Below are 21,643 nucleotides of genomic sequence, written 5' to 3'. Positions count from 1 at the left end.
TCGGTCTATTGACAGGCACATTCCTAGTGTGGCAACATGAAAAAATACAAATTTTGTGACATGTCAAATATTATAAACCGTTAAGAAATAAGTAAATGACACTTAATTTTTCACAAACGTTTATAAACATAATATTTTTTTTCAAAATAAAGGAATTTTATTCTGTAATTTGGCAAAATTTTGAAAAGATTATAAAAATGAGTAGGCGCCTAAAAAAAATATTTACAGCTTGTTTCATTTATATGGCAACCACTTCCAATATGGTTGCCTATCTGTCACTACGTTTAAATTCTCTCTCATAACGAAGGAAAAGGTTTAAAATTGATTTAAAATGCCAGTAGTTTGATTGTAAACTCGTCACAATGAAGTTGGTGTTCAAAAGTCTGGAGAAAGATGGAAACGGGTAAGTGTCGCGCGCGTTATAACCTAACTTGCGAGGGTCGTCATTTTATGCCAACAAATTTTATTTTATCATCTTGAATCGATACTTTATCACAGAATTTTGACGTGGATTTCTTGCAGGAGAATCGGTCTTATTCCCGAAGAGTCGGAGGACATGTGGCATGCGTTCAACTTAATATCCGAAGGAGATATCGTCACCAGCTCAACAATAAGGAAGGTCCAGAATGAATCTTCAACAGGGTCTTCCACGAGCAGCAGAGTGAGGACAACCCTTACAATCAATGTAGAGACAATAGATTTCGACACCCAAGCGTGTGTTCTCCGTCTCAAAGGGAGAAATACGCAAGAAAACCAGTATGTAAAGGTCAGTCTGTTCATATATACTCCTATTAAGATTGACATAATTTTATAAATAATATCGAACAAAGTTTGGTAAATATTTCACTAAACGTTGCACTCTTAATAGGCACATATGATGAAAATTTACACTTCGTTTTTAACTTAATTTCTACAAGAAATAACGATTTACGTCGGGATAGATGGTAAAAGATGTATTATAATTACATTAATATTCAATGAAAGTTCAAAATTCCGCCATTTAGGACTTTCTTTTGTATGTAGTGACACTTGCTTATGTTTCGTTTCGATCTAAATACTCATAAATTACTTAATTAAACCAACCTAAGAACCAAACAACCTATATTGTGCACATAACTAGTTCTTTCTTGTAGTAATTGTTAAAACAAAGTGTAATTTCCATCACCTATGCCTAAAAGTGCGGCGGTTAGGGAAATAATTACCCTAAGTTTTGTTTTCTGTCCCATATTTTTATGTTTATGTGCGTTACCAATTTTACATAAGAAATAATTGATTCGTGAAAATAGATCGTCTTATGCATACTCTTTTATTTTTGTGACTCTTGACATGGCCCGACTCAAGTATCCAATTCACTTGATCGTCCCCGACTTCTTCTAGCATTCACATCTGCGTCATGTACATTATATCATTACACTCCTTTCTTCGTTCTGAGCGTCCCTTTCTTAATCTTACTTAATAAGCTTACGTCAGGCTTGCATTCTTTGTGGATTTCCACATTTCTCACGCGATCATACATGGTTTTACCACACATATGCCTTAGGAATCGCATTTAGTCTATTTTCATTCTTCCTCTGCCGGTTCCATGCCTCACTGCCATAAATCAGGAGAGGCACCAGCACTCCATTGTGGACTGCTAGATTCACTTCTTTGGACAGTTTTTTGTTAGCACCAACCGCTTTCGGTCCTCTATTAATGGAGTTACCTTCATTTATCCTTCTTTCAATATCTCTATCAGCCTTCCCATCTCTCTAGAACATACTTCCCAAATTCACAAACTTATCCACCTGCTCCAAGTATTCATCACTCACAACAATATTGCACACTGTTTTTGTATTCTCTCTTTCAAACACTATGACTTTAGACTTACTAACATTCATCATTAACTCATTCTTCCTACATACTTCGTTCATCGTAGACACGAGAGACTAGTTGTGTTTTAGTGTCCACATATGAATTCGTACGACTCTTGAATTATTTTAATTGCAATTTTCGTGAAGGCACTTTGTGTTTAATTTATTAGATTGTTTTAATTGATGATCTTTGAACTGTTTAAATTCCAGATGGGTGCGTACCACACACTGGACCTCGAACTCAACCGCAAGTTCACCCTTCACAAGTCGCTCTGGGACTCAGTGGCGTTGGAGCGCGTAGACATGGCATGCGACATTGGCCAGAATGCGGACCTGGCCGCTGTAGTGATGCAGGAGGGCTTGGCGTACGTGTGCCTCATCACGGCAGCCATGACCCTGGTGCGATCCAAGATTGATGTCACCATTCCGAGGAAACGCAAAGGCAACGTTCAGCAACACGATAAGGTGACCATACTAACATGCGCTAACTTCATGTAAATGCACATTTGGGCATTGATAAATAAACAGCTTCTTTTTATTGCCATCATGTTGTGATCTAATTTTTTTGCTTTGAATATGTTATTTATGTAACAATATATTTATTGTTATTGTGTTTAATTCGTGGTGCTCCATTTAATTAAAAAAAATGAAAGTCAATCAAAATTCTGTTTTTATTATTTTATTTGTGACAGCGTTTTCAAAGTTTGATTCGATGAATCGACTCCATTTTCCTGTGTTGTGTATTATACGTATTGAATATATTTTACCTATCCCTTTTCTAATACTATCTTTACGGATTTCTCTTTCAAATATTTCTTCTGATATAAACAATTAAAAATAGTAGTTTAAAAAGTTTGTTTCTAATTTTCTCTTCTCTAAATAGTATACAACAAAGTCGCTATCCACGTCTGTCTGTTTCTGCGCTTAGTTCTTCTAAACTAACACTTCACTTAGAGAAGTTCTTCCGGAAGGTTTATGTATATAATACATGCATATTATATTTATAGAAAGTAGAGAAAAGTGGAGCAACGCCGAGTACTCGCTAGCTAGTATTTAATAAATCAAAACCAAAAATATCTCTGAAATCATAAGTTTTTATTAAGTACTATTATTTAATAAGCAGGCAGCATTTTGCTGATGCGCTCACATCTGTTTTTTTTGTTCTACAAAAATATAGATAATCAGTAGTAATTAGACAGCTAGGGTCGATGTTAGGGGTTGGGCGGTTACTCAGCTGAGTCACCAGTGTTGACATGTGGAAGATTTTTTGAAAAATTGTTTTGGCAAAAAAAAAAAAAAAAGTTTTGAAATGAAAACATCAATAAAGTCACCAGAGACCAAAAATTCACTTACATTTTTTACTCCAAATAGTGTTAGGAATCACTGGTAAGTAAGTCAAGTACGTCCGTTAACACCCTGTATATAATTTATATTTTTATTGGTGGTGAAGATTTCTTGGATGGCAGGGCAATTATAATATCCAGATAAAATTTTGAAAGTCTCCATCAAGTCACTCACACCTCTCTATTCTTTCTTTTAACGTTGGTAATCTTAGTTCCTTGAGTATATCTTCATATTGATGGTCTTTCAGATTTTTTCTGTATATGACCAAAGATAGGCTTTGTTGTTGGGTTGTTTTGCAGAATTTGAACAATTCATCAAATTTTGACGTTCATTTTCGGGTTATGTGAAAGTTCTATTCAAGTTCTGTTATTATATCATTATAGGCTAGTTGCTTGATAGAACTGAAAAAAAACCTTTCTCAGAACTTAAAAATTTGAAGAATTGTTCGAATTCTCCTAAACAACTCGTCCTAAGAATAATTGTGCATTGAATATTTGAAAATACCATTATATTATAATCTTCCGCTGATTTTTTTTCAATATGTTCTCTTAAATAGGGTTTTTTTTAAAGAAAACTCACTGCTTTTCAGCCTTAGTAGACTGCAAGCCGGTGTCTTGCAGTGTCTACCAACCAATCATAACCAAATTAAGAATGCGTCCTTTTTTCTTGTTTCAGGGTCTTACGCGTTTCTACGAATCGGTCGTGCAGGCCATCCTGCGCCACATCAACTTCAGCGTTGTGAAGTGTGTGCTGATAGCGTCCCCCGGCTTCGTCAGGGACCAGTTCTTTGAGTACATGTTCCAGCAGGCCGTGAAGACGGACAATAAGCTGCTGCTGGAGAACAAAGGCAAATTCATGCTGGTACACGCTTCTTCTGGATTCAAACACTCACTAAAAGGTAATTTTTAATATGTATTACATTAATTATTTTTAAGTTCAGAATTTCACTTTTCTACTATATCGCCATCTAGCTTGCTGAAGCTGACCATTTTTATCAGTCACCAGGGTTCATTATTGTTGTTTATTCAAGCAACTTTTGCATGTGTTTAGGTTCGTTTTATTCTAGGAAATGGAGTCTTCTTCCAAGTGTATATTCATGACATATTAACTTTAAACAAAAAAATGGAAATTTTGCGAAAGATCGGTAGCTGTGGACATCCAAATTAGGGAAAGGGAAACAAACCAAGTTTCGCGGAGCGGGGCTGTGGTGTGACTGTGATTTATCAATAAATGAATCTGACAGTTTACAACCAACTCGCATTGTAATATCATAATCACAATCATAATCATAATTAAATCTGTTTGTAAATTACTAGTCATTTTTACATTGGCGCGCAAATTGCTGGCTGCGTAATAACTACAAATCCCAAATCGTGTAAACAAATAACTTTTGGGTTTGTTTCCAAAATTGTATGTTTTGTTACACTATTTAGTTTACAAATGTGTTATAATTTACCCATCTCGCTCATTTTTAGTATCGCTACGCCAGGCAGTTTGATCAATGTATGACTGATGTCGTAGTTTATTAAAAGCATTCTCGAACCCTCCCGGTGCCAAAAGCATGGTCACATGGTTTGCCTCCGGCAAAATATCCTGATTATGAGTTGGCAACTCAATTCTATTATTTCTATGTCAATAGTTGAATCCTATAATTTCTATACCCGCTATATCCGATTTTTTGACAAAATGATCTGAGTATGACATCTTGTTCACATTTTTGCGAGCAACAAGAGGAGCCTAAAATTGAGTTTCAAAACCCTCCTTATCGCGACCAAAAACCATGTTAAAACTGCGAGTGAGAAACCAAATCCGCTATATCATAAAGAAAGTTACTATCAAAACCCGCTATATCGGATTCAACGAATCGCAAGCAGTTATTTTGCCAAAATACAATATGGCCGCCGCTCTGACGCCACGCTCGTGTGTCAAAATGATCTACGCGTGAGTTTCTAAACCCGCCATGTTGGCTCAGTTGACTTTCAAAATCACGAAGTGAGTATCAAAATCCGCTATATCCATTTTATTTATCGAAATTACTTAATTATTGCTAGACATATATAGAAAAATAAATGCTTTTCGAAATTTTATTACTCCAATTCATTATATAAAAAATTGTAATGCATTTACTTATGTACGCTAGAGATGTGACAGTTTTTTGCGGTTTTATCCAAATCAATGAAAGTTGATATAGCGGGTATAGAAATTACACGACTCAGTTGTGTTTGCTTTTACGAAATATTAATTTTAATTTAAAAATATTTTTTATGTATTCACTAGTGCTGCTTTCACTGATTGGCGGATTAGCGAGAGATTACTGTATTGATTTCTGTAAATGCAGACATTTTGATGATTTTGTAATTGCAGAGGTCCTGCAAGACCCGGCGGTGTTGTCCCGCATGACGGACACCAAGGCGTCCGGGGAGGTGCGCGCGCTGGAGGCCTTCTACACTACTCTGCAGTGCGAGCCCGCCAAGGCCTTCTACGGCAAGAAGCACATCCAGAGGGCGTGCCAGGCGCAGGCCATCGAAACGCTACTCATATCTGACAAGCTATTCAGGTATTAATAACAATCATATTAACCGCCCTCAATACAAGCGATCCAAATTCAGTCAGCGTTTAGAGATGGCCTTTAAACTTCAATAAATAAAATTTTTGTTTAAGGGGCCGTTCAAGTATTACGTAAGCAGATTTATTACAATTATTTACCCCCTCCTCCCCCTTGTCACCAAAAGTAAGCAAAGCTCTTACCCCCCCCCCTCCCATGCTTACGTAAAAATTGGTACCTATATGCATTTTTCTGTTAATATATTCTGTTTTATAAACAATTCAACTTTGGCGAAAGAGGATCAACGGTAACACAAATATTAACTTGCTTTGATTTGCTTACAACACGTCAAATCGTCAATCGTACTGAAATGAAACGATGGAAGAAATTTTGACAAGTGAGTAGCGCGCGGTAATTCCCCCATTCGCTTCTAAGCGAGTACCTAAACGTATTAATTATTTGTGGGAATCCCCAAATATGTATTCGGTTTTCAAACATAGACAATGTGTGGGTTGCAAAAAAAAATAACTACCTCTGAGCAGTGCTGACGTAATCACTATCTCGACCCCCCCACCCCCCCATGTCATCAAAAATAAGCAAACGCAAAGACCCCCCTGCCCCCCTATAGTGCTTACATAATACTTGAACGGCCCCTAAAGCAGTATGTGAACAATACCAAACTTTATAAAGTGACATTTTTATTATTGTCTTTAACTAACCCAGTAGAGACAATATCCAAAGGTAAAATTAACGTATGGCCGACCCTGCCATTAATTACTGCAGTGCTTCGCACTGTCCGTGGGCACTATTCTTCAACACTGCAAATGCAGTAGTCGGGGGTGCCTCCCGGACGGTCTGTAAAATTTGTGTACAATTTGGAATACTATTGTGAAATATTTACATCTTCACGCAATATTAAACTCTATGCACTGGTGGTAGATGCTGGCCTTTGTACATAGGTGAAAAATTGTATTCTATTAACTAAGCATGTTTAAAATTATTACTTATCATTTTAGTTGACTTTTTATCGCATTATAAGTAAGGAAATATTGATTGTTTTTGTACTTACATTTGATATTGTTCTCAATTTCAGATGCCAGAACATTCAAGAGCGCAAGGATTACGTTGCTATAGTGGAGTCTGTGAGGGAGAATGGAGGGGAGGCCAAAATATTCTCAAGCATGCACATATCAGGAGAACGTAAGTATCCACTTTATGATAGCAATTGCGGATCATATAATTAAACAAACAAACATTTTATTAATCATAAATTTAATGATACATCTAACTATGTGGTTGAAGTAGAGAGTGAAACCCGGAAAATACTCTTAAACAAAGATAAAATTAAAATCGGATACCAAAGAATCTTTGTTGAAAACGCAAATCCAGTAATGCAATGTTACCACTGTTTACGCTTCGGACACGGTGCTGCAAGATGTCTGCAGAGAGAGAAGGAAGAAAAGCCTGTTTGCAGTTACTGCGGTCTCGACCACACATACAGCGAATGCGGGAACAAGGACAAACAACCAAACTGCAGAAACTGTTGCACTCAAAATGAAAAATATAAAATGACATTTCCAGTTAATCATAGGGCAAATGACAAAAACAACTGTAAGGTATATAAAAAAATGCTCGCAATTGCTGAACAAAATATTGAATATTAATTTTTACTTATCAAAAAAAATGCAACAATATATTTTAAATAAGAATCTTTTGTTATATTGTAGTTTTTTGATAATTAATGAAGATAATCAATTTTATTTACATGCGTATGTGATATGTAAGTTTTCTTTTTTTAAGATGCTTGTTAATATTAAATTAACACATCAAAAGTTACACACTTTTCTTTACCAGATCCAGAATATTAAAATACATTTTATAATCATTGTTTATAGGCCTACACTATTTAAATACGTTCTATACACCTACTCTACATATATGTACTATTATGTCCATTGCCTTGCATCTAAATTATCTATTAATAAATACTGTATTTCAACTTTTTACTTTTATACGGAATGTTATAAGTGTAATATTTTATTATATTTTATATAAAGAGTATAATAGTTTATATACACCGCAATACCAATATTCCCATTTAAATCTGCACTACTGTTTCAATACTTGTTTTAGCGGCGTAAACTCACGCACACTATCTTACTTACAAATCGTTACCAAATGGAGAATGAAACAAATAAATTATTGTTATCCATTAATTATCATGTTATCAATTAATTATCAATTATCAATTAGTTACATCGAGTCCCAGATGTGACCGTTTCCTTTTCTGATTTTTCTGTTTCAGATTTTCGTTTAGAAATCACTAATATTGTCTTCAATATTTAAATATTACAATTTGAGGTTTTACTCAATAAAGTTATTCCGAAAAATAAATAAATTTTATTAATCTATGTCAATGTCATTTTTTCTTTATCTTTTCATTATTTATAATTTCCTCGCCCTATGTCTAAGTCTAGAGTCTTATCCTTTAAAGAGATCCGTTACAGAAACAAGAGGGGCAATGTAAAAATGATTTTAGTGTGAGTGAGCTATTTTGAAAAGATATTTTTATTTTATTTTTGTTTTTATTTCAGAACTGGAGCAGTTGACGGGTGTTGCCGCAATCCTCAGATTCCCCATGCCCGAACTGGAGGAAAGTGAGGAAGAAAACAGCGATTCGGATTAATGGCAACACTTAACTTGGACTACCCATTTGTATTTTAATTGTATGACTTTAAGTTGAAGTGTGTTGTATATTTATTTATTACCGACATAAATGTTATAATATTTAGGGTCTATTTCTCAAAACATCTCTAAAACGTAATTAAAATGATTTTTATTAATGAGATGGTAAAGATTATCCTTTAAGGCATCGTTAATATCAATATTTCCTGGATTGTTAGTTGGACAGTCTTGTATTATTTATATATGTACATAATATTTACAGCTGTCGAGAATTTTATAGTATGTTGGTTGGTAGTTGGGGAATAATGTCTGTTTTGAGCGTTAATTAGCTAAACTGTCTTTAACTCTCAGACTGAGGGAAGCATCTGAAGTCATTTTAACGCGCTTGCCTCTCAAGCGGGAGCAGACTTAAGTAATTTCTAGGGTTAAGTCCTCTCTGTATTGCGTACAAGAATGTTATAGAACCGAAATTCTGCATTCATGTCGCTGGCGAAATCTCTAGAAATATGTTCAGTAAATTTATTTGTTTATATTGGGTGAGGATTTAAAGTGACCCAGACATTTTCCCCTTCAGCTTGATTCAAATCTCCCGCGCCGGTGCAAACACCTTTGTTCGGCGCAAAAAACGATTAGTGGAAGAAATGTGCGCCGATTTTCGCTTTCGGATGATTTTTTTTAACAAGTGTGAATTTATGAATTTCATTTTACAATCTCATTTAGCTGGAATGAAGATATACAATATTTTATTAAAATGTTAAATATAAAAATGCATTAGAGCTGTTAACCTAAAAAATTGCATTTCTCTTTTGAGATTTGCGTCTAGTAACAACATACAATTTAGAGCACAACGGATATGTTATTTGAGCAAGGCTTACACAATGAAAGATTATGTGACATATGTTTAATTAAAGCATTATTGGTCGACCAGACGAGATGAAAGTGTGCCCCGTGGTGGTGACGAACCCCACACAATTGAACGCAGCCCAAAGGTTGATGATCATTTGCACGTTGAAGACACTGACAAATTAATAATTGGATAATGTTTTGACCTGTTTATAAATTATAAGATAACCCAAAGAAGCCTTTTTATCTTATACCTATTCAAGATAAAGGATCGTAAAGGGGATCACCATAAATAAACCACTCACTACATCGATATCTTCGGGCTTTTAATGAAACAAATTGGTCCTAAAAACCATAGATATGTCAATATATAGACATTTCAATTATTTTTCGGAGCCTACTTATTATACTTACACCAATGAAAACTCTGAAGTTTATTCCATAGATTCTCAGAGTTTTTCATTGGTGGATATAGTTGGCAATCATATGTCACAATATTTCAGTTCTAATTTTCGATCGGAGTTATACCCCCCTGGGGACAACTAAGGACGGGTTGTTTCGGAGAATTTGAACAATTCATCAAATTTCAACGTTCATTTTCGGGTTCTGTGAAAGTCCAATTCAAGTTCTGTTATTATATCATTATAGGCTATTTGCTTGACAGAACTGAAATAAAAACAGAACTTTAAAAAATCTTTCGCATAACTGGAAAATGAGCGTTGAAATTTGATGAATTGTTCAAATTCTCCGAAACAACCCGTCCTAAATGTTAATCAAAACCATCCCGATGTAAGCGAGAAATAGTCCCTTAGTATATTTCTGTTGTTAATTAATGATAATGTATAGATAGATAAAATATACCTTTAGTGATAATGTGTAATAAAGTGGTGGCTGAGCCACAAATTACGGTTATTATTTCTATGTTGTGGATCTCGCTCAGTGATTAATTTTCCTTTTTATAAAATAATATCTTATCTTGTTAAGCATATGATATTATTGTTAATTATTTCTCGATTTGTAGCTTTTTTATTCACACTAAATAAATTGTTGTATAAAAATAATAATGTATGTCATAACGAATATCATACTTTATTGTGTAACTTGTAAATATATTGAGGAATTTTGTATATCAATTATTTTGTCATTATAGCCCCAGTTCCACGTAGTAAAGAATTCTTTCTCAACTGTCCTATGCCAGTGGGGCTCACACGTTAATTGGGGTGTGTGCTGAGGCTAAAGGGAATTAGGAGGGAAAAAGATAGGTTGTAAAGTATCTGGCTAATTGCAACTAAAGTCATTTTCAGCAACGTTTCAATTCTTTCACCAGGCTTCTAGTTTTTTTTTTTTCATGTGAATACCGCACAAGAATGCCGTAATCAAGTGCTCCCAACCATCTGGAGCTGGTGAGATTATGGCATCTGCAATTGGGATATGTTGTGAGGATGAAGATGGTGGTGAAGGGGAGATGGGTAGACAAAGGTGAGGGAAATACCTGGCTATTCAAATCTGGTCATCAAACTCGGTTAAAGCCATTTCAAGCAAGGTTTCAATTCTGAATGGTATAGGTTCATGACTCATTTTATTATGAGCCATTGCCGCAATACCAGGGGCTCGTAATCGCCGTCGAAAGTACGTACGTTGGTCGTCGTTGCTATTCCCGAAATTGGTCGAAGGTACATACTTCGACGCCAAACGTCAAAAGTCATTCCACAAAACAACTACTGGGTATAACCAGTAGAAACAGGGCAGCGAGTGGTAGGTTGTTGGCGTTTCTATGGAATTGGCTGTCAAAATCTAGTCTAGCTGTCAATTTTTGTTTTACCGCGCGGATTCCGCAAATGTAAAAGTGGGTGAAAATTTCCCACTTACTAAGTCTTTATCGGAGCTTACAAGCTCAATTAAGAGTTGCTTTTGGCAATTTGTAATATGTCCCGCAGCCATTTCTGTTTTGAATAACGAATAACTGTTGTCTGTTTGACAGTCACACCATAGAAATCCCAAAAACATCAGGAACATAGACAATATTCACAGGGGTGCCAATATAATCATCTCTTCTACCAACTTCGACCGTTCGACGCTCAAGAATACGTAAAATTGAAACATTCGAAAAAGTTAGTCGCGACGACTAGTAGTTTTTCACTCGAAGACGGTGCATACGAAAACGATTGATCGTTTAACTCCAGAATCGCAGGCCAGCTCTATGTTTTCGTACGGCTCAATTGAACGGGAGCCGTGAGCTCAGAGCGTATAAGCAATGAGAATTGTGTTCGCCCTATACAGCTCCCCCAATGTGGCTCCCAGCTTATGAATGATCGTACGACTCTTGGGACCGGTGAACTGCCTCGTACCACGATGAAAATAAGATGCTAGGTAGTTTAGGTGTACGTGCATATGTCCAAGTCCAGATATCGGACTGTTAGACGCCGTTCATGTCTCTGCATATGTAATGACAATTAATACTTGGATAATTTTACTGGCGCTATATTTCTAAAATAACTCCTGATAAAAAAAGAGTAACCGTTCAATCAGGAGTCGTACTAGTATGGCTCATCAAAAAGAGCCAGTTCAATTGTACGGCTCGTTGATGAACGACTCATCGCTAGAATGGTGGTCTTTTACCAGGGCAATACTGAGATTATATTCCACAGGATTTACAGGTAAGTATGAAATAAAACACCGATTTTGATGTGTTAAAACTTTATTTGATACAATAAGTTCAGAATTTTTTTTTCTTAACAATACGTGGAATTCCGCATACCAAGATGAAATCAAATATAAGTTATATTCCGAGGATGCTTAATTGGTCTGTCAGTTGTTATTCCGCCTTGGCCGACTTCTTAGCGGCTTTTTTCTCCACCTTCTCGTTCTCGTCGTGTATCCTTCTCTTCTTGCGCAGCAGCCAGATCTCCTTCATTCTCTTCCTCTTGCCTTCCATCATGCTCTTATACAGGCGCTTGTGCTTTTTCTTGATCATCTTCTCGCGCAGCTGGTAGTCCTGCTTGTCCTGGCGGTTCTTCTCAAATGGAATCTCCTTGGCCACCTCTCCAGGCTTGACTGCCATCGCCTTTTTCTGTGGATAAAGACAAATGATTGATTAGTAAGGGAAAACCATTTTTAATTAACCAATTGTGTGCTGTAGGTGAAACCTCTGAAATAAGACCCACTAGAAATGCCTCACAGGTAGATATGAATGGAAACCAATGTCGCCGCTGGTTAGCCCGTTAGTATGCGCTCTGTTTCTCTTAGGCCCTGTTATTTTACAGAAATTCAAATGAAACATTGTCATCAAATGTCAAGCTTAACAACATAATCCTCTTCTGCTGATCACAATTTGCTCAAAAGTTGAAATAGACTTAAAATCAGCATTTAATGGTAACCTCTCAACAGTAAAAAAAAATTACAAATAAAATGGCGTTGAATAGCCATTTGGTGACCTACTAGACATTCATTTGTGCAAAACAACTGGGCCTTACACTTGCCTGACAATGTGCATCGCTATCCCATTTGATCGAAATGAAAGTTTCATAATGATTACTTTGCATTTCTTGTGTTCTTCTTTATTCTATGGCTAAACCACTACCGAAAGAAGGTGTGTAGACACCAAAGATATTAGAAGAACGAGATATGCTATGTTGGCCGCCGGACCGTAGGCGGAGTACTACCTAATTAGGGTACTTTGAATACTATCGGGACGTGTACGCACAGAGATCTGTTCTATGTATTAGTGCGGATACCTTAGTGTAAGCGAAGGTGTGCAATAGTATTGGTGAACAAAACCGGCGACACTGGGCAAAACTATTCCACAGTATGAACTGCTCATAGCACATCTCGTTCTTCTAATATCTTTGGTAGACACAGATCTCTCGCCATGCGCAGAAGGGTGTAATTTATTAGTGGTTCATTGGTGGCTTGCCACGCTGAAACCGCCTACCTCACCCCGCTTCTTAACAGATGAAGTTAGGGAGTGGTAATTTAGTTTTGGTAGAACTTTGACACAATTTCTATTGGATTCATGGAAGCAATCTGTCTTTATCAAATCTGAATCATTGTTGGGTCTGACTAACTTCATAATAATTTTTAAAAGATAACAATCTTTCTTTAAACATTGAGAAACATTACTTTAGAAGAGTGATTAATCAACAGAAAAGAAAAAAAAAAGTTTTTTCTTTCTAACACTGTTTAATTCATATTTCTCACTTGACGGTACTGGAGACACAAATATTTCTATGAGACTGTTTGAGCTGTTCCGAAAAGCGAACAAATTACTCTATGGAAAATAACGGTTTGTTCCCAAAACCAAACAAATTACCCTAAAGAGTTAGGAAAGTTATTCCGAATGAGGTTGTTTCTTTTTATGAAGGTGTGAGTTAATAATGACAGTATTTTTTTTTTCTATATCTCCAAAATGATGGAGTTCTGAACTTGTATAAACTTATACAATTGTGTCTCGTGACATCTCATGAGACCATAGAATAAAGAATAACAGGGAATTTTATATAATATAATATACAGGGAAATTTAACCGTTTTCATTTATTGAATATACATAGCTGAAAACAAGGGGAAATTTTTCAAAATTATCACTGCGTTACCAAAAATATTTCTTACCATTTCCTTTCTCTTCTTCTTATCCTCTTCCTCATCAGAGGAATCTTCCAAAGATTCAGAGTCCTCTCCAACTTCCTCATTGTAAGCCTTCTCCAGAGCTGCTAGCTCGTCAGCGTCAAGCTCTTCCTTGTCTTCGTCACTCTCTTCATCAGAATCATCACTCTTTTTACCTGAACACAAAAAGAAAAGATAAGAAAACTGGAACAGGAAAAACAAGACAACAGTGATGTGTTCTGTTTTGCACCTCAACAGCCATGTACAGACAAATCATTTTAAAGTGCTCATGTTTGAATGTACTTGTTCACACTGATAGTGACAAATTATTAGCCTGAAACACAAACATAAATTGAAAAAATTTCCAAAAAAAGATTAATGCCGCTGACGGGAATTGAACCTGCACCTTCTGATTGCCGGTCAGGTGCACGGAACCACTGTACTACATGGGCTTATTTTTGACCGCCAAATAATTCAATACATTCTAGTATTTCATTCAACCCTGATAGTAGTTCAAGCTAGTTTGGAACACCCGCCAGGAGTCCCCCTGCAGTAGTCCTACTATACCGTACATCACTACATAAGCAAGAATCTCATTGGATATGATTTGAGATTTTCACGGTCAAAAGTATTGTCATGGTTAATTTTCAGGTTATTATGCTGTGTTGCGATTCCGTTATAGTCTCCATCATCTGTCCGACATCTGCCTTACTTGTTATAAAACCACTACATATTTTATTACGCTTTTCGCCATCATTTATTTTTAACCAGCTGTTGGTATGTAGTGATGAGGTTTCGGTATAAGGAAACCAATGCGCTCACAGTATGGCAAAGTATAACAATTGTTTAATTGTATGTAAAAATAAGTTTTGCCTTGGGAAGAAAACAGTAATATTTTCTTCAGATATCTCTGGATCACAGCAGATCATACATACAGGGTGTTAAGGAACGTACTTGACTTACTTTATCCAGTGATTCCTGACATTATTTGGAGTAAAAAATGTAAATGGAATTTTGGTCCCTTCAATGTTTTTTTTTCTTCAAAATTATTATTATTATTTTTTTTTAATTCTTCCACATGTTGTCACTGGTCACTTATCCGAGTAACTGACCAACCACTCACATTGACTCTGGCTGTCGAATTAGTATGTACTGATTTTCTATGTTTTTTTGTCAGAAAAAAAACACATTTAAAATGTCACTGGAGACCAAAATTTCATGTTTTTTACTCCAAATAATGTCAGGAATCACTAAGTCATGTACGTCCCTTAACACCCTGTAATATATATATTACAGTAATTAATTTATTTGTACCTTCGTCAATAGGGCCTTCATTGATGGGTCTTGCTTCTGGTGGAATATACACCTGATCCTTGGCCTTATCAATGAACGGTGACAGATGAGGTGGCAGCACCGCTCCCATCAGGTACTTGCTGATGGGCAGCAGAGTCCTGGTGTTCACACTGTCAAACACCCACTGTGGCTGGATGTAGTACCTGGAGATGTACTGCTTGTCCAAGCTGGGCCTGTCCACGATCTGATGCGTGATGGTCTCGTCGCTTTCGTCAAACGTTGATCCGACGAAGAGTTGCTTGTCCCAAGATACCTCCCCGCCAAAACATCTGATCAAGAATACCATAGGTTCTCTGGGTGCCTCTCGGTTAATGAAGAATTTTAAGCCATTAAATAATGTTTTAAGTCTATTTACTGCGTCAGCTTCTTTCTTTGCTTCTTCCAATTTTTCTGGATCTTCGTCTGAAGGGAATACGTCGAGTGTTGCATCTTCTTCATTCTCTGTACCGGCATTAACTGTCGCCAAGGGCATGTTCATTGCGGCGACCCTCTCGGCGACAAACACATCTTCGTCTATGAGTTCTTTATCGGATTCGCCTATTCCTTGAGTTAGATTTGGAGGGTATTGCAGATTTAATGAGTGGAACAGTCTGAAGTTCATGAATCCTAACATGACGGTGTAGAATTCAATGAATGTAGACATTAGCTTAAAGTCAACCTCGTCTTTATTGTGTGGCTGAAATAAAATCACAAAAAAATTAGATAACTTCACCCAACAGCTTTGACATTTTTAACCCATCGGTATACCAGCCGCCAAGATTGGGCAGCTGCTTTTGCAAAACTCACCTCACTTACTTGGGTAGATTATTATATAATATCACAATTTTTATGAAATCTATATAAAAGTATGAAAAGTGTTTGGTTTGAGGTGCAATAAGAATCAGTAATCAATGCACAGTAAGAATCCGTTTGAAGTATGCACAGATGTAACAAATAAAAATTAGTATGCGATGGGTTAATGAAGACATTGTAAAAAAGAAAAAAATTCTCTTGGCAAACTGCTTGCTTGGCGATAATAACTACCACTCAAGTAAGTATAGTCAAAATCTTAATAAATATTATCAGAGGTAAATTTAACTCTTTTTGATTTTGTTGTAATGTTATATTTAATGACCTAACAGAAGGATGATTAATGGGCGAAATATTTCCGCTCGACATTTAAAATAAATTCTGTTTTTGAACACATCACAAAATCAAATACTGTTTTTGAAACCAGACAAATCTAACAATGCAATAGAAAATAATTTAATTTGGAACTCAAAGATACATGAACTTTTATGAGTCCCGTCTCAGTTTCCGGTAAGGGAACAAATCAACTCTACCGCTATCGATGTATTAAAAGGAACAAATCGAGTTAAGGGGTTAAGTGTTCACTCAGTTAGATCAATCATAAACACGGCATCGCTAAAATTAGTGGTGTCGAGAATAACAAAGATAGAATTCTCTGAAAATTTTACATTTTCCAAAGCAGTTCATCAAGTCCGATTTCATCACATTTGTATCCTTGATATTAGTAAATGAGCACACTCATAGATGCCACTAGATTAATAAGCCATAGATGGCATTAGCTGTTGAGAATAAATAAATTGGCAACCTCAAGGTCGGGTTCCAGATTATTCCAACTGCCTGCTAATTAAGATATCAGAGCCCATTGTAAATCTATCACAATAAAGTTCAAAGTGTTTTGTTGAAGCCGGAGTATTGATTAAGAGTTTGAGATAATACTGGAGATACAACACATCTAAATAAGAATTTTCAATTCAATATTACCTGGAATCCGAAATGATGCGGTACAATCCAATTGATGATCTGTCCCCTAATCTCTGCTTGGTAGTAATATCCTTTAATGGACACAAACACCTTCCTCAGCGCTTTGGCGGCGATGACGGCGTGCATGAACTCAACGGTGAGCCGTCTGCAGAGCACGGATCTGTCGCGGGGCACATGCTTGATTGAGGGGAAGGTGCTGAAGAGGAAACAGAGTGTCAGGCAGTCGTCAGCATCTCGGAGGGCGTCGATGAAGGTCGGGTAACGCTCCTTCACGATGTGGTCGATCTTGATCTCGGGATAGTTGTTCATGTATCTCTTGACTGTGCGCTTGTCTTTCATGCCCTGGGCGCGCTGAATTTTTCTGTAGTATACCTAAAATGATAATTAGAAAAATTGATACTATAGAATTTACTGCAGTAAAGTGGGATTGAGCACCGTGGCTCAGCTCCTTGGCATATATTGAAAACAAAACATATTTTATTATAGCATCATAGTCCGAAAAATAGTTTTAATGGGCTCTTATATTTTACTAGCTCACGTGTACACGGCGTTGTTCGACTTTTCTCTACTTTCTACAAAAATAATATGCATGTATAAACCTTCCGAAAGAAATTCTACAAGTGATAGTGAAAACCCTATCAATATCCGTTGCGTAGTTTAGAAGAACTAAGAGCACAAACAGACAGAGGCGGGTAGCGACTTTATTAATACTATTTAGAGATTATTAAATACAAAACTAACTGTCAAATGATAATGAGCCAAACGTGCTATCATAGATTGTAATAAAAACTTAAGTTTTTAAATGTATTGTAATTGAAAATCCATTTGACTAACCAGTATGATTACGGTATGTTTATGAAAGTAATTAACCTTTTAATTTAAAAAAATTCTGTACAATACAAAGTGGGGTAGTCTTTTAGGATAGCTGAACACGCTTATTGTCAATATTGTTTTGAAACAACTCGAATCAACTTAATTACTATAAAATACAACCATTTACATCTGGGTAGATGGAAAATACTGCATTAAAATTCCATGTTTTGCCAATCAAAGTGTTGACAGTTCAGCTATGTTTTTTTCTTGTTTGATGAATTCGTATTTTGCGTTTCCAGCGATTCTAAAAGTTTCCTTCTACGCTTACTTCAATACCCACAAATTATTTATACAGGGTGTCCGGAAACTCGTAGTACAAGCGGGAAACTGGTGAATCTACATCACATTTGGAGTCGATTTTGTGGTATATTTTTTTTTTATTTGAGCTTTCGTTATCGAGTAAATCGAGTTTGAAGTTGATTTTTTTTTTTTTTTTTAATCAAATTCTTATAAATTATTACTGAAGATCAAAGTACCCAACTAAATAAAACTATTTGATGGTAAAACAAATGAAGAAACTCGGATTTGAAGCATTATTTTGAAATCACCCTTCATTTAACCCGGTGTAATCATAAAATATTTCTGCTCTGCAGGGTTAAAACATCTGTTATTCAACCCTAAACACCAGAAAAAACTTTAACCCTAAAATAGCCGAAAAATATATTTTTTTTGAAAATGCTCAAATCAAAAAACTTTATGTTTTTTTGGGTTCCCCATGTGGTGTAGATTCTCCAGTTTCCCGCTTGTACTACGAGTTTCCGGACACCGTGTATAACACTTCGTTTCAACTTAATTACTACAAGAAACAACTATTAATATCGGAGGAGGTGGTAAAAGATGCATTAAAGTTCCATTTTTTCTCAATCAAAGGTGAGTTAGAAGGTTAGGAAATAGGCATAAATTATTAAATTAACTCAAACTAAAAACATATTTTGTGCATGTTTGGATCTCCCCCCGATTTGAATAGTTATTTCCATTAGAAATTACGTTTAAATAAAGCGTAATTTTTTTTTTAAATTGCTTTTTTGAGGTGGCGTTGTCAAATTTACAAAAAAAAAATTTGCATCGCTAAGATAATATTGAGAAGTATTTCAGTTTCCGGAAATGGAAAATAATGTATTTCAAATCTTTGTACTCTGTTGGCGCCACCACAGCGACATAGGAAACATTCTAGCAACTAGCGACATACACAATGGGTATACATTTTGTTGTTTATAAAATAAAAGGGTCCTTTTACAGGTAAATTCAGTTGTATACGGTACCCACTTACGATTGGTTGTGCTTTTTGCTCTGTTTTTCATACATAACAATAACTATGCATTCATTTTATTTGAATATTTTTTACTTGGTAATAAATATTCTCATTCCATCAGAGGCTCAATGGAAAACTCCATATTTTAAGAAAAGGTCACAAGCAGGATTGTGTGGTCTGCTCGAAAAGAGCAGTAAAAGGTGGCAGACGGGAAACCAGTGAGTACTGTGACACGTGCCTAACAAGGTACGTATGCATTTGAGCGACTGCTTTCTAAAATACCACACGTTAAAAAATTATAAAGATTGAAATTTTTCTTTTACTAACAATCTTATATGATAATAAATATCATTTTATTTACTGCCTCACCAAAAATGTTTTTTTCTAATTTTCTAAAAATATCTTAATTTATCCTCATATTCTTACATTACATTCTATAGAGTAGCTGATGCAGCATACAAAAAATAATTTGGAGTACAAAGGGTTAGTATCTATTTTGTATTAAAAAAATAAGTTAATTTGACGTCTTTTCTTCACGCCACGTTTTAACATAATAATATTAACACACTTCCAACGGGAAGGATGGTTCTACCTTTTACGTCGGTCCTACTTGAAAGGCTGGAAAGGCGTTGCTGTCTGATAAATCTATATGAATATTGGGAAAAGATTCATTATCGCTGGCCACGGCTAATAGGAAATATTTTTAAATAAAACCTTTTGATTCACCTTAATTACTATAAAAGGAAAAAGAATGCATTTGGGAAATTTTTAATTTTAGCATTTTAATTACGTTAAATGAAAATTCGCTTTCATTGTTTGAGATAACAACCATTTCAAATAATTTCTGTCAATTGGTATTCCTGATTCTACGTAAGTGGCTAGATCATAGCCGACTTCATGCGGATAAGAAAAACGATGGTGCATAATGTTGTTTACAAAATTATTTTCAGTTTCTCCAACAGTTTTATAGTAATTAAGGTAAATCAAAGGGTTTTATTTAAAAATATTTCGTATTAGCTGTGGCTAGCGATCCCGAATAATTACCCATACTAGTCTTTCAGGGTCCTAATTTAATTTTTTTTTATTAAATACATGTGTTGGCGTATTAAGCGTGTATCTATTTTTCTGTATACATATTTACCAATAATTTTTAGCAGATAATAAAGAGTAAATAAAGGCTTACCTTGACTTCGCGAAGTTTCCATATGATAGGTTCATGCAGCAAGAACTGAATATCCTTGGTGTGGTACAGGGTCTTGATGCCCCCGGTTCCTTTCTGCGCCCTCTTGCGGTTCCTGGGTTCGCGGGGGTAAATTCCTTTCAGAATGCATAATCGTCTAAAATCCTTTATTGACAGCTGCAGTTTCTTTAATGCTGCTTTCCTAGTCATAAACGCTGCTCCCTCTCCGGTCGCGTACTAAATTTAGAAAAAAACAATATATTTACAACTAACGATAACATTTTATACACGTGTTGTTGGTTAACCTCAAAATGAAAACATCAAACATACTTCATAGCGCTACAATCTGAGTTTTACCTTTTTAAGCCTTTTGGCCACCATTGTGAAGTTTTTCTTTCAAATTTGCTTTGTAAATTAGCAAATGTTGTCGACTATTACATTAGAAATGCTATAATCACTGAACTTCGCGACAGGCACAAAAAGCCATTTCCACGTTAAAGGCCGTCCATAGACAAATTAGAAATTATGACAGATCAGCTGTCAAACGTGTGGATATAAATGGCTGTTAAAATGTAATAAATTCCTGGCTGTAATAAGTTCTTACTCTAAAACACCAATCATTTAAAAAAAAATTTTTTTTGTAATACATGTTTACATATATCATTTTTAAAGGGATTACAAAATGTATGCATTCAGGTCGACTTTTAAACGAAATCCCAAAGCCAAGAAATTAATTTTAGCTACAACCAAAACCAACCAGTACTAAATTATTCTTGTTAATCTTAGTTTGATCCAAAATTCCAAATATAACGAGCTCCAAAATTACGGATTATTTTACTGTCTGTTTTTTATTAGTAAAAAAATAAATTTTAGTTAGGACGAGTTGTTTCAGAGAATTTTAACAAATCTTCAAATTTCAAAGTTAATGTTCAAGTTATGTTATTATTTCAGTTCTGTTAAGTAACTGGCCAACTTATGTTATTAATAATTATATAATAACAGAACTTGAATAGGTCATTCACAGAAATCGAAAATGAACATTGAAATTTAATGAATTGTTCAAATTCTACTAAACAACCCATCTTTATTTAAATATGGTTAGATACCTACGACTTTGTTCAATAAAAAAACTAGTCTGCAGACGGGGTTCGTATTTTACGAACCTCGGTTTGCAGTCTCAAAAGAATAATAAATAAAACTCTTTCTCACATCACGTTTCCATAATAATATATTTACTTAGAGCTAAAAAATAAATAATATTCCTATTACTAAAATAACTTATTTCATGATAGAATGAATTAATGATCATCACTACACACTAAAATAGCTTTTACAAGAGCAAACGTA

At 35.4% G+C, this 21,643-nt stretch overlaps 2 protein-coding genes across 2 annotated transcripts; one reads left to right on the top strand and one right to left on the bottom strand.

The window, feature by feature from the left end:
- Window positions 1-254: 254 nt before the first annotated feature.
- Window positions 255-10,381, top strand: pelo (pelota mRNA surveillance and ribosome rescue factor). Its single transcript, XM_089634641.1, has 7 exons — window positions 255-403; window positions 523-766; window positions 2,061-2,315; window positions 3,870-4,092; window positions 5,559-5,751; window positions 6,833-6,939; window positions 8,334-10,381. Exons 1-7 carry the CDS (start codon window positions 363-365, stop codon window positions 8,423-8,425), a joined length of 1,155 nt encoding a protein of 384 aa, XP_089490767.1. The 5' UTR covers window positions 255-362; the 3' UTR covers window positions 8,426-10,381.
- A 1,566-nt stretch (window positions 10,382-11,947) lies between these two features.
- LOC149421994 (pescadillo homolog) lies at window positions 11,948-20,801 on the bottom strand. The gene is made up of 6 exons (XM_089634640.1): window positions 20,654-20,801; window positions 20,300-20,533; window positions 16,992-17,363; window positions 15,183-15,897; window positions 13,875-14,044; window positions 11,948-12,337 (listed from the first exon to the last, which is right to left on the bottom strand). The coding sequence occupies exons 1-6, from the start codon at window positions 20,675-20,677 to the stop codon at window positions 12,083-12,085; spliced, it is 1,770 nt and encodes a 589-aa protein (XP_089490766.1). The 5' UTR covers window positions 20,678-20,801; the 3' UTR covers window positions 11,948-12,082.
- Window positions 20,802-21,643: the final 842 nt, after the last annotated feature.

This window comes from Hesperophylax consimilis, chromosome 8 (assembly GCF_061612785.1).
Source record: "Hesperophylax consimilis isolate HC1 chromosome 8, BYU_Hcon_1.0, whole genome shotgun sequence".
Classification (NCBI taxonomy): domain Eukaryota; kingdom Metazoa; phylum Arthropoda; class Insecta; order Trichoptera; family Limnephilidae; genus Hesperophylax; species Hesperophylax consimilis.
Note: the sequence above shows the minus strand (reverse complement) of the source record. Positions and strands in the feature narration are given on the sequence as shown.

Excerpts from the sequence above, each read along its gene's own strand:
- pelo (XM_089634641.1), top strand. The coding sequence starts at position 363 with ATGAAGTTGGTGTTCAAAAGTCTGGAGAAAGATGGAAACGG. Across the intron at positions 767-2,060 it reads AAGAAAACCAGTATGTAAAG|ATGGGTGCGTACCACACACT; the intron begins GTCAGTCTGTTC and ends TTTAAATTCCAG. Across the intron at positions 4,093-5,558 it reads ATTCAAACACTCACTAAAAG|AGGTCCTGCAAGACCCGGCG; the intron begins GTAATTTTTAAT and ends TTGTAATTGCAG.
- LOC149421994 (XM_089634640.1), bottom strand. The coding sequence starts at position 20,677 with ATGGTGGCCAAAAGGCTTAAAAAG. Across the intron at positions 17,364-20,299 it reads GGAAACTTCGCGAAGTCAAG|GTATACTACAGAAAAATTCA; the intron begins GTAAGCCTTTAT and ends TTATCATTTTAG. Across the intron at positions 12,338-13,874 it reads AGAAGAAGAGAAAGGAAATG|AAAAAGGCGATGGCAGTCAA; the intron begins GTAAGAAATATT and ends CTTTATCCACAG.